The following is a 14,775-nucleotide window of genomic DNA, read 5'->3' on the forward strand; positions in this document are numbered from 1 at the left end:
AGTCTGGTCTGTACAAACTAAATTAGTCATTATTCTTGAAATGAAAGATAAATTATATTAACTAATCGAAATTTAGCAGTAATATTTGTTTGGAACTCTATTTTGAATATGTGATATATTTTTAGTTGACCAAATAACCAACACAACTACAATAAAATAAAACTAAGAGTTCATATTCGTCGACCACATTTTTTCCTATAAACTTTACATTTTTATCGTTATCTTATGTATTTATGAAAAGAAGAACTTTAACTATTATTTTTAAGATAATTTTTTTTATTTAACATATATATTCATGCTTCTAAAATTGTATAGATTAACATTTCATAATCGTTTACAACTAGTTTGGATGGTTGTTACCTATTGTATTATATTATGTTGTTAGTATAAATAAAATGTTTGCTTTGATTGTTACTTTAATTTTATTGTTATGTAACAACGAGAGGTTCTATTTTATGTAACCACTGATTTGGTCCTATATAATACAACATAATACGATAAATGTCAAAACAATACATAACAATCATCCAAACAAAATGTTAACAATATAATAATTCATTAACAATTCATAAATAATTAACCAAATTCAACTCATAAACATATAACAAATTAACAATGTTAACAATTCATAAATAATTAACCAAATTAACAACTCATAAACATATAACGAATTAACAATGCATAAACATTTAACAATTAACAATTCATAAACATTTAACAAATAATGAATTAAACCAAAAAAAAAAAAAAACGGAACAGTGGCCTAAGCCACTGCCCCCAGCCGATCAAACCCAAAAAAAAAAAGGAAATTTGATTTTTTTTTAATTAATGACGATTAAATGTTAAACATGCATGCAATATAATGTATATAACAAAATAATAACAAAAGTTCATAGTAGAAAACCTTTATCGAAGATTTTTTGTAGATATTTAAATCGAGTTGTACGGCGCTTTTTCTCAAAATTCAAACTTAGAATCTTCCTTCTTGACTTGAATATACCGAGAATCTAAACTTTCCGGATGAAATTTACTAGAAAACGACGTTTTTAATGCGTGGGGACCACTGAATCCTGCCCTCCAATGGCGTTTTTGAAAATTTTTTGCCACTGGAGGGGGCAGTGGTGGAACCCGATCGGGTTATAGTGGAAGACTATAACGCATGATTTTACTGCGTTATAGGAGAGAGGCAAAGTCCTATAACGCAGTAAAATCATGCGTTATACGCTGCATCGTATTCCGTATAGCGCATTATTTTACTGCGTTATAGGACTTAACGGGTCCGTCTCGGTTAGTGCTATAGCGCAGTAAAATACTGCGCTATAGGTACTTTAGTGACTTTTTTTTTGGGGGCATTTTGGTTCAAAATATTTTTTTTTTGAGCCATTTTGGTTCCGGACTCTCCACTTCGTGGGATATTTTAAGAGATCACTAGTTTCTATTCAATTGTTCTGTTCGCTGTTGTTGTTCCTTCTCTTCTGCCTTATCTTTTCTATTAGGATTTAGTTGAAACAAATTGTACTACTCTTAAGTCCAAAAGACTTCACCGAGACAAACCCTGCCCCACCTATTCGTTTAAATCCAACCCCAACTCCATTGTAACCACCAAAATCCACCTATCTTCCATTTCTTTAGCTTGGTGCTAAATTTTAGAAATGGGAGTTAATGGCTCACCTATCACCCATTTTCTTATTGCATATTAATAGAGCCAGAAGTTAGGGATGAGAGCCTTAACTCATGCAGCACTAGCGTATGTGTTAAAAAACCAACAAAATATTGAATCCTGGAAGGTGGGGTTTCTCCAAAGTTTCATTTTGAAAGTGTTAATGTTATCTTTTCCCAGAAAAGTTATTTTCTTGTTTTGGGGTTGTTGAGATGACGAGACATTGAATCTTGGAAGTTGAAATCCTTCAAAGTTATTTTGAAGGTGTTAATGCTATCTTTTTACTGGGAAAGTTATTTTCTTGATTCTGTGTTGTTGAAATGGCGATAATAGATATGTCTCATGTGGACTTAGAGGCCGGTGCCGACAATGGTGGCAGCAGTCTCCGGTGCTCCAGCAGTTGTAGCAGTGAAGAGGTTAGTGTCTCTTTCTCTGATGCAGATGAGGGTTCTTGTTATTCTCAGTTTTATTCCAGAGCTGAGCCGAGGGTCTATCGAAAACAGCCTATCTACCTTCTCAAAGGTGGGGTAAGGTCTGCGTACACACTACTCTCCCCTGACCCCACTTGTGGGATTACATTGGGTTTGTTGTTTTAATTGTATTCCACAGCTGATGGGTCAAATAATGATGATTAATGTTGAAGTATAGAAATTAGCCTTAAGGGCAGTTTAGCCTTTTCAGCTTATTTCCAATTAGTTGTTAAGTAACTAACTTGGTTGTTAGTTAGTTGTAGACTTGTAGATTAGTTGAAGCTAAGTAGGATTAGTTGATTATTATAGTCAGTGTATAAATACTCAATTACTCCTCATTTGTAGATCAGATCATTATATTGAATAACACAAATTCTCTCTCCATCTTCATCTCTTCCATTTGTGCATTTTCCTCATCTCATACTTGAGTTAGAATTCATGTGTATCTTGATTTCAATTAACAACATGGTATCAGAGTACACCAATCTGGTGTCGATCTACTGTTAAAATTCCGCAAAATAGTTTAATTTCAAAGTTTTGGGCGAGAATAGTTCAAGCGATTCATAAACCAAATCAAGAATGGGAATTAGTGAAGAACAGGCTGCTCAAATATTAAATGGATTAAATCGTGAAGGAAATCTGAACAATAACCAGAATCCATCGAAACCATCAAAAAACAACAATAATCAGACCAATCAGAATAAAACAACGGGTACTGGTATGGATCATAATCATCCTTTATACTTGCATGCCACAGATGTGAGTGGAATTTCTATAATTTCATTTCAATTAACTGGTTGTGAGAATTACACTTATTGGTATAAATCTATGATATTAGCTCTTTTTGGAAGGAACAAATTAAGTTTAGTGGATGGATTTAGCCCTAAGGAGAAATTCCTGAAAAAATAGAATATCAATGGGTGTGTGTAAATGCTATAGTCTTGGCCTGGTTAATGAACTTTATTTCTAAAAGTCTTCTTGGAGGTGTAGTGTTTGCAACAAATGCACTGAGTGTGTGGGAAGACTTAAAAGAAAGGTTTAATAGGGTTGATGGTTCAAGAACTTATAGTTTACACAAAGAAATTGCCACACTATGTCAAGGTACTGCATTTGTAGCTACCTATTATTCAAGAATGAAGGATCTTTGGGAAGAGTTTGAGGCTATGATTCCTGCTCCTATGTGTAATTGTGAAAAATCCAAAGAGTGAAATGTTTACGAAGGCAGAAATTATACTAGTTTTTAATGGGCTTGAATGACACATATCAACAGGCTAAAAGTCAAATACTTATGATGAACCCCCTTCCTTCTGTTAATCAGGCTTTTGCTATGGTTATGGGAGATGAAAGTCAGAAATCTGATGTAAATGTGAGTCTTGGTACCAGTTCTACTGCTTCAATAGATAATTTTGAGTCTATTGCAATGTACACTAAAGGAGGTGGAAATCAGAAGTACAAGAAGAATTATAATTTAGTGTGTGAAGTATGCAAGATTAAGGGTTATAACAAAGAAAGTTGCTGGAAAGTTATAGGCTATCCTCCTGAGTATAAGTTCAAAAAGAGAGGAGGAGGAACTAGCAGTGCTTACAATGTGTTTTCAGAAAATGGGAGTGAATCTGGTTCACAGGTACAGTTTAGGCAACCAAAAATGCGACCTCAGGTCTTGGGAAGTCAAACTAACAATGGAACTATGAAGTCTATGGATGATCCAATGATGGCAAGAAGCTCAGGACAAGGAAACAATGCAGGGGTACAGGGTGGTGCTATACAAATAGGAAACACATTCTCAAATGATCAATATGAACAGATACTGAATTTGCTGAACAACTCCAACTCACACAACAATATCAACAATGACAATTCTACTGCTAACATAGTTGGTATGACTGTTAATTCTTCTCCTGATCATGAACATAAGCAGAATAATGATTTTAGTGTAGCATTGTTGAATACTAATAATAACCATAAGAGTACTATACTATTAATATCTGATAAAGGAAAATATTGGATCATAGATACAGGTGCAACAAACCATATGGTGTCAGACATTACGATGCTTTATAACTCATCTGTGATTGAAACCAGTAATTCAAAAAAGATCTATCTTCCTAATGGTGATGTCTCATATGAAACTCACATAAGAACTAGATAACTATAGGAAACACAGTTACTAATGCATTTCATGTTCCTCAATTTAAGTATAATCTGCTATTTGTGTCAAAACTAACCAAGGAACTAGGTTGGTCTGCTTCCTTCTTTCCTGACTTTTGTGTGTTCCAGGAGCTCTTCAGTGGGAAGGTGAAAGCAATTGGTAAGGAAGACAATGGATTATACTTGCTACTAAGTCAAGATCTAGGAAAAGGAAATAATCAAACTCTCAATCTAGCTGCTAAAACTGGTGCTGCAGATATCAATATTGGCCTATGGCACAAAAGACTAGGTCATAGCTCTTCAATAGTGTTAAAAAGGATATTTCCTGCGAGCATACAAACTATTACAAGTGAACTGTAGTATATGCCCATGTGCAAAACAAACTAGGAATTCTTTTCCTGCAAGTAGTATCAAAACTGTATCTGCTTTTGAATTGATTCATGTAGACTTGTGGGGGCCTTATAAAACTACTACTTTTGATGGGAATAAAGTATTTTTGACTATTGTTAATGATTACTCTAGAATGACTTGGATCACTTTGTTAAAACATAAATATGATGTATGTGTGTCACTGCAGAATTTTTTGGTCTTTGTTAAAACATAGTTTGGCAAAACTGTGAGAACTGATAATGGCACAGAGTTTGTAAACTTTGTATGTGATCAATTGTTTAAGAATCTTGGTATTTTACACCAAAGAACATGTTACACCTCGGAAAATTTTCCGTGAGCATACAATGAATAGACTAACGAAGAGTATGAGTGTACGATGTTCTACTAAGAAGGGAATGACTACCCATGAGTTTTGAAAACGCGAAGGTTTCAGATTTGCATTTCGGCCCAGTGGTCGTAAAACAGAATACGACCCGTAAAGTGATTTACGGACCGTAAAGTGCCATCGTCTTCCAACTATCAAAACTTCAACTTTTTGGAAAATGTTGAAATGGTAAAATACGACTCAGAATACGGACCGTTTATTGAAATACGGCCCGTAAACTATGACCGTAAACCACCATGACTTACAGCAAACCTTTATGTTTCTGATATACTTAAATACGGTCATGAAAGACGGACCGTAAACCAGAATACGGCCCGTAAACTGGGTTTACGGCCACTGTACACCCCGACTACTGTTCACAAAAATCAGATTTTTAAGTTAAGAATAAGGGACCCCAAGCTCATTTTATTTCATTTCTCATCTTCACAATTCAAGAACTCTCTAGAATACTCCAAAACACCTCATCCACAAGAATTTATGAGAATCAAAGGAAAATCAAGATCAACAATACCAAATTCATGAAATCAAGAGTGTGAAGCCTATCAAAGTTCATCTACACCAAGAAATATCAAAGGAAGTGAAATAGGGTTTTTGGCATAAAAGAGTGTTGTTGCTCAAGGCTTGTTCCAACACTACCCAAGGTAAGTTTGATGACCCTCTCATAATGATTGAAGCATTAATACATTGAAACACATGAATTATAGAAGAGTGTAGTAAATGGGTCATAAAATGTGAATAGTGCCATAGTTGAATGATAGTTGGATTGCATTATGAATGTTGATGAGTTGGGAGTATAAATATTCTATAAATGACGTGTAGACCATGAAGTAGGTGTGATGTATGGGAAAATGTGATGATGAGCTAAAGCCCATAAATGTGGAGAAATTGGAGAAAAATGGTGGAATGTGGTAAATGTAGATAAATGATGATTGTTGAATACAATATTGTGAACGTTGTTGTGAGCGTTTGGGAGTTAATATAGAATATGGGAAAAGTAGTATAAACAAAGGAAGTGCCGCCCAATTTTCCCTAGAAATAGTAGCGCGTTCTTATAGTCGATTAACTAACGTAAGTGTGAATTCTCTTTTGAAGGTAGAAACATGATATCGAAGGAGAACAAGCGAACGATAGCTTAGTTAAATGTCAAAGGTATGTGAGGCTAGTCCCTTCCTTCTAATGGCATGAATCTCATAGTATAATTTTTCCTCCTCTTCATGGGTTCCTATATTCCGGAAAGCTAAAAGCCTACATCTATGATTGGTAACATAAGATAAGAAATATGATATGATGATATTTATTGCTCACACTCACCTTATATGTTAGTTCCTTCAAGGTGAGGAAGGATGTCAATACTTGCTCCATAATGGAATCGGGGGACCACGACCTTACGTCACCCTGATAAAGTAAAGATGTTCATAAGCCTTATGCATGTATTATGATAAGTATGTTACGACGAGCATATTATGATGAGCATGTATAATGATGATTTAACACCGCGCCTAGTTGGCCGGGCAGTCACCGCTAAGGCGGGCAGCTATACGATACACAATGGCCAAATGGCATGGGCAGACACCACTACTGGGCGGCATGAGATGATACCCTGGACGCGGAAGGCCTGGACGCGGAAGGCCTGGACGCAGGCTAATGCTATGATTATCACACCGATCCGATATGGACGGGCAGCTTATACATTATTACACCGTGCTTATATGGGCGGGCAGCTTATATACATATTTATGCACGCATATCCTGATGATGACTATGAGTAAGCCAGTATGCATTATTTCTTTTACACTTGTCAGCCAGATACAGTCATTCCATATTGATGCTTCTTGTACGTCGTTGCCCTATTTCCTTGTTTATGCCTCTCATACTCAATACAATATTCGTACTGACGTCTGTTTTCTTTGGACGCTGTGATCATGCCCACAGGTAGACAGGGAGGAGAGCTCGACCCAGACCCGCAGTAGCTGTCAGATGATTGAAAGCACTCATTTGTTCGGAGGTGCTTATGACGATTCTTTTGTGTACATTTGTGTATATGTATTTTTGGGCATGACGGGGTCTTGTCCCGTCCTTATGTTTAGTACTCTAGTAGAGGCTCGTAGATGCGTAGAGTGGGTTGGATGGTCTCACTAAATGCTATTATATGTACATATTATTTTGATGGCCGAGAGGCATGTGTATATAAAGGTATTTACGTTTCTATATAAAATATGATTTTCCTCCAATTTGAGTATAAATTTGATAAAAGAGCATTAAATGAGTAAGACAAGTTGTAGAACGGGCGGTGCTCGGTGGCTAGCCCCGGGTACCCGTCGCGGCCCCTAGCTGGGTCGTGACAGAACATGTCCATATACCCCTCAGCAAAATGGTGTTGCTGAGAGGAAACATGGACACATTCTAGAAGTGACTAGGGCTATTAGATATCAAGGAACAATTCCTATAAGGTACTGGGGACATTGTGTTATTGTAGTTGTGTATCTAATTAATAGAATGCCATGTTCTGTCATTAATAACCAATCTCCATTTGAAAGATTATATCACAGAAAACCATCTCTTGGTCACTTAAGAATCTTAGGTAGTCTGTGTTATGCTAAGATTCTTCAAGAACATGACAAAATGATGTCTAGAACCAGACCTGCTATCCCTATGGGATACTCTGAGGTACATATTATGTGATCTCACTAACAACTATTTTTTCGTAAGCAGAGATGTTACATTTAAAGAAACAACTTTTCCAATTGACAAAGGTTCTACTCCAAAACCATTATTTGTGGACAATTCTCATGATACTGGCATCTTATTTGAGGAGGAGTATCAGTCCTTACCTCAGCAAAAAATACCAGGTCACATGAGTGACACAACACCAATACAAACTCAGGATATGAATCAACCTATTCAAGAACACTTTGATCATGAGCCTGTTGCTGATCAGATGGATTACACCTTGTAGTTTTGTACGTTGAGATTCGTTAGGTGTTGGTTGTTTTAACTGTGGACACTGGGGTTACCTACTAGGATTTATGAGATTATGTGCTCCTATCCTATGGTTATGAGGGTTTAAGTTCATATAGTAAGCTATGGAAAGATTAGAGAACAAGTGAATTAAGGAAATTAAGTTGGTTGGAACTTTAGAGAAAAGATGGGGGACAATTTTTCGTCCAAATTGAGGAAGGAATATCTCCTAATATACTAGGAGTTTTGAAGTGAAACAAAAACCTAAATTGAACTTCAGGAAGTTTAGGTTCCAACGCAACAAACCGCGCGTCGATCCGACATCGGAATCAAACGTTATGAGCATTTTAAGACGGACTGCCAGAGAAGGGAATTAACCCTGCGCGAACGCGCAAAGGAGCACTGAGCAACCCTGCGCGAACGCGCAGAGTAATTTTTAAGTCGGTGTCAATCGACTTCAACTCACTATATAAGGGTCAAAAACCCTCATTTGTCCCCCAAAATATTCTAGAAAACTCAGAATACATAGAGAGACATATATGTGCCATAAAATTAAGGAATTTGAGTGATTTCAAGTGGCGGAGTACTAATTGAGGCTCGGGTAACATATGTTTGTGATTATAGTATCGTTTTGCGGTGGATTTTGGCTTTGATTCAAAGTAGATACTGAAGATATTGTTGTTTTATTAAGAACAAGGTATGAATATCTCATTATTAGTATTTATTTAGGTTTATTTACAAATATAGAGTTATTAAATCATCGTGTAGAGAATTAGTTGGTTGAGAAATTGGATAAACATCGTGTGGATGTTTTATGGATTATATTGGTATTGATGATGATGTTGTTGATGTCAGTACTGTTATTGTTGTTGTTGGTTGTTGGTATTGTGATTTCGGGCTAGGGATATAAACTGGGGGGATGCTGCCCGAATTTCGACAGATTCTAAAAGGATTTAATTTGGAAGCTTAAGACAAGTATGTGATAATGAGCCTAACAATAATATGGATGGCTTTATATGTAGATTACAAGACTACGAACGATCTTAAGCATATTTCAAGAGAGGAGATAGGTTGGAAAATTGAAAAGTAAGCTTCCAAGCATGTTAAGGCTAAACCCTTCTTTCTTAAGGCATGATTCCTTTGTTGTGAACCTATATATGATATCTTCAATAACCCTGTTTCTAAAGATACCAAAGCTTATAGTTCCTGATGTTCTTATGATACCATTGAGCTTGTTTCATGATAATAAATGTTATTCATTGATGTTGATCTCATCTTATAATTTTGTTCTTTCAAGGTGAGATATGCTCATGATGATAGTTCCATAACATAAATCGGAGATTACCGACCTTACGTCACTCCGATGAGTTTAGAAATGTATACTTAAGCAATGTTTTGTAGGACATGAATAGAGTGCTAGTAGAGGATCCCTAATGAGGTATGTGATGCTAGAAGAGGTGCTTATGATGTACCTCGGGATTTGGTTAATGTTTAGTTAAGAAAGAAGACCTGAACTGTGCCTATAGGTCTTATATGATCATGTACGCAATAACGGATAAGTGATGACCATGAGAAGCGCATAGAGATTACTCAGCGAGGCCAGGTCATGATGTTGATTATATTTTTACCACTGGTCTACGACCAGTTATGCAGATAGGTATTTACCACCATACTACAGCTGGTTGGGCAGTTATTACCACCGAGCTACGGCCGGTTGGGCAGTTACCACTGATCAGTCGGGTAGTTGCACTCTACCGTCGGGCGATAATCGGATGGGCAGTTATCACCATGCTACGGCCGGTCGGGCAGTTATCGCTGATCAGTTGGGCAGATAGCACTAGGGTAATATGTAGGTCAGGATCACAGTATTATGCAGAGATAGAGTTAAGGATATGAGAATGTAGGGGGACATGTGTACTAGATTCTCATTAGCAAGTCGGATGTGCCACGTTGATTCTTATATTTCTTATTTGCAATATATGCTTGCTATGTTACGTTTCCGCCTTACATACTCGGTACACTATTCGTACTGACGTCCTTTTGCTTGTGGACGCTACGTTCATGCCCGCAGGTATAGATAGAAGAGACGAGGCCTTGCCACAGTACGCTGCCTCCAGGTATTTGTCTTGTGTGGTGGGCTCCACTTCTTTCTGAAGCATTGCCTTGTCTGGCCGTATATGTATCTTTTGTGTGTTACGAGTATGTCGGGGGCCCTGTCCCGACTTGTATACTTCAGTCATGTTCATAGAGGCTTTGCAGATAATTACTTATACATAGTTTGGTTATGTCTCGTCAGTAATTATATTGGCATTGTGGGCCCATTGTACATATACATATGCATGACATTACATTCATAGTTAACCTTCTTGGACTTATTTTGCCATTTGAGACATAGAAGACGCAAGTTACTGCTTCTCGGCCCCATTAAGGTGTCGGGTGTCGGTTACTCCTTACCAAGGTTGGGAAGTGACAAGATGCAAGTTGCTGAAAATGCACCTGTCCAAATCCAACCTAATGCATCTCAATCTATACAAACAAGGGTGTCAACAAGAGGCAAGAGACCACCTGTGTCGATGAAGGATTTTATTTCTCTGAATGTACATCAAGACATACCCTATGCATACCATGAACAATTATGTCAGCTACACCAACTTGTCACCTACACATCAAGCTTATGTAGTTGCTACATCAACACTGGTGGAACCAAAGAGTTATTCAGAAGTTGTTAGGGATCCAAATTGGGTTGAGGCAATGCAACAAGAAATTCAGGCCCTGGTGAGTAATAACACATCAGAAGTAGTGATGAAAGATGAAGAAGATCAAGAAATCCAAGAAATTCAAGAAACACAAGACTGAAATTCAAGAAAAAGAAAAGACCAAGAAGCTCAAATTTGAAGATTATTTCCCATTCTTGTTTCTTGAATCCTTTTCTAAATAGGTTTCTTGTTTCTTGATTTATATTATAGTAGGATTTAATTTCCTATCATTAGTAGGATCTTTATCCTAGTTCTAGTAGGATTCTAATTTTCTTTATTCTTTTCCTTATAGAATAGGGATTTTACTTTCCTTGTTTTTAGCTATTTCCTTTCTAGAGTAGAATAGGAATTTGTAGTCATGAAAGAAGAGACCCTAGGCCTATATAAAGGGTTCTTATTCTTTGTTAAACAGAATTCACATTTTTGAGCATAAACCCTAGTTTGCAATAGAGTTATTTTCTCTATTTGGTCTTCTTTATCCTTGTTTTTGGTTCCAAGCAAGGTGGTGATAGTTTTTATCTTGTTTTCAATAGCGTGTGGTGTTTCTTTATCACATAAGTTGATTTCAAGTGGTTACTTGGGAACTTTGTTGGTTCCTGATCATTCAAGAACACGTTTCTTGAAAACAATTTCGTTCTATTTCATACCCAAAACCCTAATTTTCTTTTCATCGTTGTACCCTCAATACTTACTTTATTTAAACGATTCAATAGTTATTTTTATAGTTCAAATCATCATCTTTCTCTCATCTTGAAATCACATAATTCCGAGAAGTATATCCCGATTTACGTCCGTTTCTTGAATTCTGCCCATCAATCGCTTCAAGAACAAGATCCTGGTCGATTGGTTCTTTGTTAACTCGAAGAATCACATTAAGTAGTATCTTTGCAAAAAGGAAAGAGTCCCATAGGGTGCGATTAGATATATAAAATCAAGTGCTTTAAGGCAAGATTGGTTGCAAAAGGCTATAGTGAAAAGGAAGGAATAGACTATCAAGAAACATTTTCCCCAGTTGTTAAAATGGTAACAGTTAGAACCATTCTAGCACTGGCAGTGTCTAAACAATGGCATATACACCAAATGCATGTGTATAATGCTTTCTTACAAGGTGATCTTCATGATGAAATATATATGCAACTTCCACAAGGATTTCAAAGTCAGGAGGAGCCTAAACCAGTGTGCAGACTTGTGAAATCCTTATATGGATTGAAACAAGCACCTAGAAAATGGAATAAAAAACTTAAGGATGCTTTGCTGAATCTCTAGTTTGATCAGAGTCAATATGACCATTATTTGTTTACTAAGAAAACAGAAAAAGGTATTGTGATCATATTGGTTTATGTGGATGATCTATTGATTACTGGTGAATGCCTTGAGCTAATTGAAGAAGCCAAAACTGCTCTACAAAGAACATTCAAAATAAAGGACCTAGGGGAACTTAAATACTTCCTAGGAATAGAATTTGCCAGGTCAAAGAAGGGAATAGCGATGCATCAAAGGAAATACACTCTAGAACTGAACTCAGAAGCAGGATTATCTGCAGCAAAACTTGCTACAACACCTATTGATCCAAATATCAAGTTAACATCAGTTCAGTATGATGAGCAATTAGCTGAAACTGAAGCTTGTCCTATTAATGATCCTCCTACTGATCAAACTTCTTATCAAAGACTTATAGGTAAACTACTTTACCTTACTATGACAAGGCCTGACATTTTTTTTGGAGTACAAAATCTTAGTTAATTTCTTCAAAGTCCAAAAAAGTCTCATATGGATGCTGCCTTATGTCACACCCCGACCAGGGGCATGACAGTAACCGACCTCTAGGTCGGATGCCACCTGGCATGACCTTAATCCTGACAAACTATACCTTTGTCCCCCGTTATACGATTTACATAGGCTAAAGAAAACACCTGCTCACATAAAAGGCCCAACTTGGCTACTATGCACAGAACACAACATAAACACACACACACACACACACACACACATATATATATACAGGCGTGCCGACGAGGCCGCTATACATAATCATATCAATAAGTCGTAGGGCCGGAAAGGCCGTCCAAAATCATACTTCGACTATCCAGTATTGACCAAATCAATAGACAACATATACACATGCTACAATGTATATGAGCCTCTAGGAGTATACGTAGAAAACATAGTGTCACGACCCAACCGGAGCGCCGAGACGGGCACCCGAAACTATCCCACCGAGCATCTCTCATCATACCTTCACAATCGTATCAAGGTGAGCCACATGGCTAACTCGTAATTCCTATGCATCAACAATACAAACTCCTATGCATATACCCAAGCCGACAAGGCCATCAAAATAATATACAAAATATGAGCCCACAAGGCTGAGAGATATCTAGCTATACGCAACTGTCTACGAGCCTCTACAAAGAGTATGTAACATCATAAAGATGGGACAGGGCCCCGCCATGCCCATATATGTACATAAAGTCAATTCTGTCTCCCGTCCACCTGCGGGCATGAATGCAGCGTCCAGAAACAAAAAGGATGTTAGTACGAACAATGTACTGAGTATGTAAGGCATAAGTAGTAACATGATAAGAAGATAAAAGGATAACATAAGATAGAAGAGCCATTTGTACCTCTTAAGATGTTCATCATACCTACTCACCCTTTTTCTAAAGAAGACCTTCCATACATACACATATACATATAGTAATACCATACCCGACCGTGTAGGTTCGGTGTCATCCGTACCCGGCCATAACAAGGCTCGGTGTTGTTCGAACCCAACTGATCGGTGGTGTGCGCGCAATACATGTCGTACCCGTCCATATAGGCTCGCTGTCACAACATAGCTTCATCTATATATATATGATTACACAAGTAAAAGTAACATCCTCATCCTCATCACTATATCTTTCCTTAAAAGACCAACTATTGTAGGACGATACCAATGGTATCATAAGAGTATCAAGAACTACGAGCTTTAGCACTTCTTGGAATGGAGTCATCATAGAAGACATTATGAATTTCATGTATAGGTGCACAACAATGGAATCATGCCTTAAGAAAGAAGGGTTAGCTTTACATACCTTTATGGCTTCTTAACTACTTAACGTTCTCCTCCAAAGCCCGAAGGATCTACATTCAAGAGGGTTCATGCCAAGGTTAGGCCTCAAGGACACTCTTAAGTTCAAACTAGTATAATTTGTGAGCTACCGAAAATTGGACAGCATTTCCCCTATTTCATCTACTTCTACCAAATTCCAAAACAACCCCCAATCAACAATGACATTATCAACAATACCACAATTAAGAGACTTCATTCAAGTTAGGCTCCATTTAATCACCAAAACTCCTTTTCGTAATCACTCATAACAATAATTTCAACACAACCCAATATACACTTATATACAACACTTCCTCAACATCATTATTAACATGCCAAGAATTATAATTCAAGTTAATTTATAGCTCATAATATCCTCAAATTCATACTTGAACTCTCTTTTCATTTTTCTTCCTTCAGCCAAATGGTACAACAATCAAACAAACTTAACTACATGCAAGAGATGTAAAAGATTACCTTAATCACACAAGAAATATCCTTGGATCAACTTACTCCACTAGAGTGAAGTCTCCAACATCAATACCAAAGGAAAGCTTGAGCTTCACAAACCCTAGTAAGCTTCTTAGCACTTGAATCTCTTGATCCTTTTGGATTTAGTATGGATTAGTGTATAAACTTGGGGAGAGGGTTTTGGAGAGCTCTAGGGTCTGAAATGAGGGAATAATGAGCCCAAATGAGGTAAAACAAAATATATAAAGCGTCACTTAAAATCCTTCCGGGAAATTTGTCGGCCACTTTGACGGACCGTCAAACGTCTTGTGGTCCGTCAAATGGACCGTCAAATAGCCCAACAAATCAAGCCTCTCTGTGACTATTTCAAAATGGTGGCTACACCATTTGACGGGCCATCAAACACCCTACGGTCCATCAAATGGACCATCAAACTGCCCCTT

At 37.2% G+C, this 14,775-nt stretch overlaps 1 protein-coding gene across 3 annotated transcripts; it reads left to right on the forward strand.

Annotated features, from left to right (window-relative positions):
* Positions 1-1,440: 1,440 nt before the first annotated feature.
* On the forward strand, positions 1,441-7,273 carry LOC132631594 (uncharacterized). 3 transcript variants are annotated; one of them, XM_060347218.1, is made up of 3 exons: positions 1,441-2,076; positions 3,449-4,007; positions 6,986-7,273. In XM_060347218.1, exons 1-3 carry the CDS (start codon positions 1,981-1,983, stop codon positions 7,021-7,023), a joined length of 693 nt encoding a protein of 230 aa, XP_060203201.1. In that variant the 5' UTR covers positions 1,441-1,980; the 3' UTR covers positions 7,024-7,273. The 3 variants fall into 3 exon arrangements, with proteins under 3 accessions (XP_060203201.1, XP_060203202.1, XP_060203200.1); XM_060347219.1 differs by lacking the exon at positions 6,986-7,273 and adding an exon at positions 4,408-4,768; XM_060347217.1 differs by lacking the exon at positions 6,986-7,273 and having other exon boundaries at positions 3,449-4,401.
* Positions 7,274-14,775: the final 7,502 nt, after the last annotated feature.

This window comes from Lycium barbarum, chromosome 3, assembly GCF_019175385.1.
Source record: "Lycium barbarum isolate Lr01 chromosome 3, ASM1917538v2, whole genome shotgun sequence".
Classification (NCBI taxonomy): Eukaryota; Viridiplantae; Streptophyta; class Magnoliopsida; order Solanales; family Solanaceae; genus Lycium; species Lycium barbarum.

What these genes read in the sequence shown, in the direction of transcription:
- LOC132631594 (XM_060347217.1), top strand. Translation starts at nt 1,981, where the DNA reads ATGGCGATAATAGATATGTCTCATGTGGACTTAGAGGCCGGTGCCGAC. An exon ending in GCAGTTGTAGCAGTGAAGAG is followed by an intron (nt 2,077 to 3,448) that starts GTTAGTGTCTCT and finishes TCTGTTAATCAG; the next exon opens with GCTTTTGCTATGGTTATGGG.